Below are 3,238 nucleotides of genomic sequence, written 5' to 3'. Positions count from 1 at the left end.
TGTTTGTCTTTGATGTGGGGCTGCTTCAATTTTTGCATGGTGGGACTCTCGATCCCCACAATGTGATGCTTCAATGTCTGCAGCATAGTGGTGGATTTCAACAATGGAATTAACTTGCAAATCAACCGCTAAACATGAATGCATATCAAAAAGCACCTTTGTGAAGTAATCTAGAGTTAAAAGGAAGGAGCATGGAGACCTGAAGGGGGATAGAGTCATCACCTACCCTTTTTATTCTTTGCCCATATGGTTCTAATTGGTATTGTAAAAATTCTCAACTAGTGTGTTTTGGAATGTGAGGTTTTCCACGCCTGACGTGGTCAGAGTGTGTAGTAGCAAAATGGTGATTGGCTGGCTACATTAGGAAGAGATGCTTACTAGTCCTAGAAGAACAACACAGCAGCGCCGATGCAAATGCAATCGCAGAACCCACTGGCGGCGTTGCCTAACGAGCCGATCAGGCTGAACGTGGGGGGTACCCGCTTCGAGACCAACACAGCGACGCTACTGTCTGCAGGGGAAGGCTCGCTGCTGGCCCAGATCGCCGAGGATGCCTACAGAGACAAACGGGCGGAGGTTTTCTTGGATCGGGACCCGGACCTCTTCCGGGCCCTCCTCTCCGTGCTCCGATCCAGACGCCTGCCTCCCATCTTGGGCCCGGATCTCGACCTCGACCTGCTTATCCTAGAGGCCTCCTACTACGGTATGTTGAAACCCTTCCAATCTTCCGTCTCCCCGCCTCCCCTTGATGGCCTTGACATCGAAAAAATCAGGGCCCTGCTTTCCAATGGCCGTGATTTACCCTCGTCGATCTCCGTTGCCCCCCAGGATGGCTCCCTATGCTTGGGCCATGGTAGCAAGGTCACCCTCTATGATTGGGCCCTCCGCCGCTGCCATACGACCCTCACCGAGCTCTCCAGTATCGAATCCCTCCACATGCTATCCGAGACCCATGTCGCCATGGGTGCCGCTGACATGCCCGGGCTCCATGTGTATGATGTGGTGGAGGGTAAACATAAGAAGAGCTTCATATGGACTGATGCCCAAGATCCTAGGGTCTACAATCCAAGTGTGTATGCCATAGCCTCATCACCTAGCACCATCTTTGCTAGCTTTAGCAGCGCCAAAGGAGGAGATAATACAATCGCTCTTGTGGATCCGGAAAGGTTGGAAGTGGTCGAAGACATTGGCAGACAAAGGGGCTTGTCCACTATGGTCTCTAGCAAGCTGGAGTGGATGAACAAAAGAGGTCTGTTGGTAGCTGGGTCAACTGTGGGAGGACCGTTAGGCCATACTGGCCATTTGAGGTTGTTCGATGTGAGGAGTAAAGAACAGATCTGGGAGTGGAAGGAGCCCAATATGACGCTACGGGCACATGAGATAGATAGCTTTGCAAATTGGGCAACATCAGAGGAGCTCGATGTTATTTTCAAGGTAGGGGTCACATCTGGGCGGTTGGAACTGTTTGATCTAAGGATGATGAAGGGGGAGGAGCAGGATCCATGGATGCCAATGGAGGAGACGAGGCCAAGCTTGGAAAAGGGGGAAGGAGGTGGATCAAATCTACTTGCCGTGTGTGGAAAGCAAGTTTTTTGCAGCCGTGGAGGGGATCTGGAGGTGTGGACAGAGGTGCCATTGCAACTTGGACCCGATGAGGAGTATTGGGAGACTTCCTTCAGAAGGAACTATGTGGATCAGAGACGCAACATGGGAGCAGGCTATGCCATCACAGCTATGGCTACAGGAGGTAACAGGCTGTTTGTTGTCAGGAAGGAGTTGCAGGGTGTTGAGGTTTGGGAGACCCGACGCTTGCATAGGGTTTGAAAGCTTCTCAAAGGGTAGGGTTAAAGATCGTAGCATCTGCATTGACAATTTTAATCTTTGCAATTTAATTGTATCTTTACTACTGCAGCTCTACTTTGTATAAACACCTCATTATTAGATAAATAATGGTGGGTGCTTTATTCTCAATTCTGCCGGCACTTTTAATCACTTTAAGTTCTAAATAAGGGTGTTCTGCTGCTAAGCTTCACTGAGTAGTGCACTTGCAAGTGATATGTCCTTGTACTTGTACTAGGTTATGATAGCTACCTATCTTTGCTTGGCCATCTATTTGTAAATACCTTCAGTTAAAGAGCTTGCTGCCTCTTATTAAATTAGCTTCCTTCATTGCGTGCAGTTTCTGTTGTGAAATTTTTGTGCTCTCATTTGCAACTATGCCCCTATCATGGCATCTATTTGTTGCTCTTGGGTACTTGCACAGAATGGATGTGTAGGGTTTGAAGGGTAAAGCTTTAAAACTTAAAGCTTGAAAAGAGAGAAGGGCCGTCAACCCCAACCAACCACCCCTGCAACAGTGATGTGGGCACCTAGAGAGTGAAGGCAATGCCCAGCTGGACAAGATGGGTTCGCCAAGAGCTTCGCAAGGCACAGTCTTCGGCATGCAAGAAAGAGACCTTTCTTATTGGCTGGTTCTGTGGAGATGAGAGAGAAAGAGAGAGCACGACTCTAGATTAGCTCGGTACATCATGAGAGAGTGTCACATTATGCACCCATACCCTGAGATGCCATGTGACACATTGGCTCATCATTAATGTTATACTCTTACAGATTTAGGATTATTTGTCGTCACATGCATCCATTAATCCCGATGCTCATATACATGGATATTCTCATTAGCAAATATATGGGCAGATTCAGAGGGGATTTTGTAGCCCTACAAGCTCTCGGAAGTGCTCAAGACATAGCCCAATGGTTGGGACACCTTTTAGTTTGGACACAAAGTATGACTTTTAGGACAATGATTTGTGGGAAAAATAGGTAAAACGGACTTGATTATGAATTCATATCTTTTCCCTATAAATAGGATCATCAAGCATTCATTAGAATCATCATTAAAAGATCAAGAGGATCGATTTGTCAAAGTTTGCAAGGTAGCAAGAACACAATGGTGGATGAGTAGGACCTTCTCTTGTTTGATTGCAAGTAGAGGGTTGCAGAGATCTTTGGTATGCATCATGAAGCTGTGAATCAACAAGATCATTGTATATATAGCATGTTTTGGCAATATACAATAGAATAGATTAGGTCTCTCTCTTTGTCTTTTGTGTCTTTGCTAAATATAAGATTAGCATTAATTTTTTTTGCTTAGTGTTAATCATGAACACGCTTCCGTGACACATGTTATATTGGTATCAGAGCTTAGGTCATCTTAGGATAACCCTAGAATTAGGGTTTG

At 46.3% G+C, this 3,238-nt stretch overlaps 1 protein-coding gene across 1 annotated transcript; it reads left to right on the top strand.

The window, feature by feature from the left end:
- Positions 1 to 294: 294 nt before the first annotated feature.
- On the top strand, positions 295 to 1,971 carry LOC147632947 (protein ENDOPLASMIC RETICULUM-ARRESTED PEN3-like). Its single transcript, XM_086805943.1, has one exon. It carries the CDS (start codon positions 409 to 411, stop codon positions 1,822 to 1,824), a length of 1,416 nt encoding a protein of 471 aa, XP_086662069.1. The 5' UTR covers positions 295 to 408; the 3' UTR covers positions 1,825 to 1,971.
- The last annotated feature ends 1,267 nt before the right edge of the window (positions 1,972 to 3,238 follow it).

The sequence above is a fragment of the Cibotium barometz genome, chromosome 12, assembly GCF_041138505.1.
Source record: "Cibotium barometz isolate CiBa-2024 chromosome 12, ASM4113850v1, whole genome shotgun sequence".
NCBI lineage: Eukaryota > Viridiplantae > Streptophyta > Polypodiopsida > Cyatheales > Cibotiaceae > Cibotium > Cibotium barometz.
Note: the sequence above shows the minus strand (reverse complement) of the source record. Positions and strands in the feature narration are given on the sequence as shown.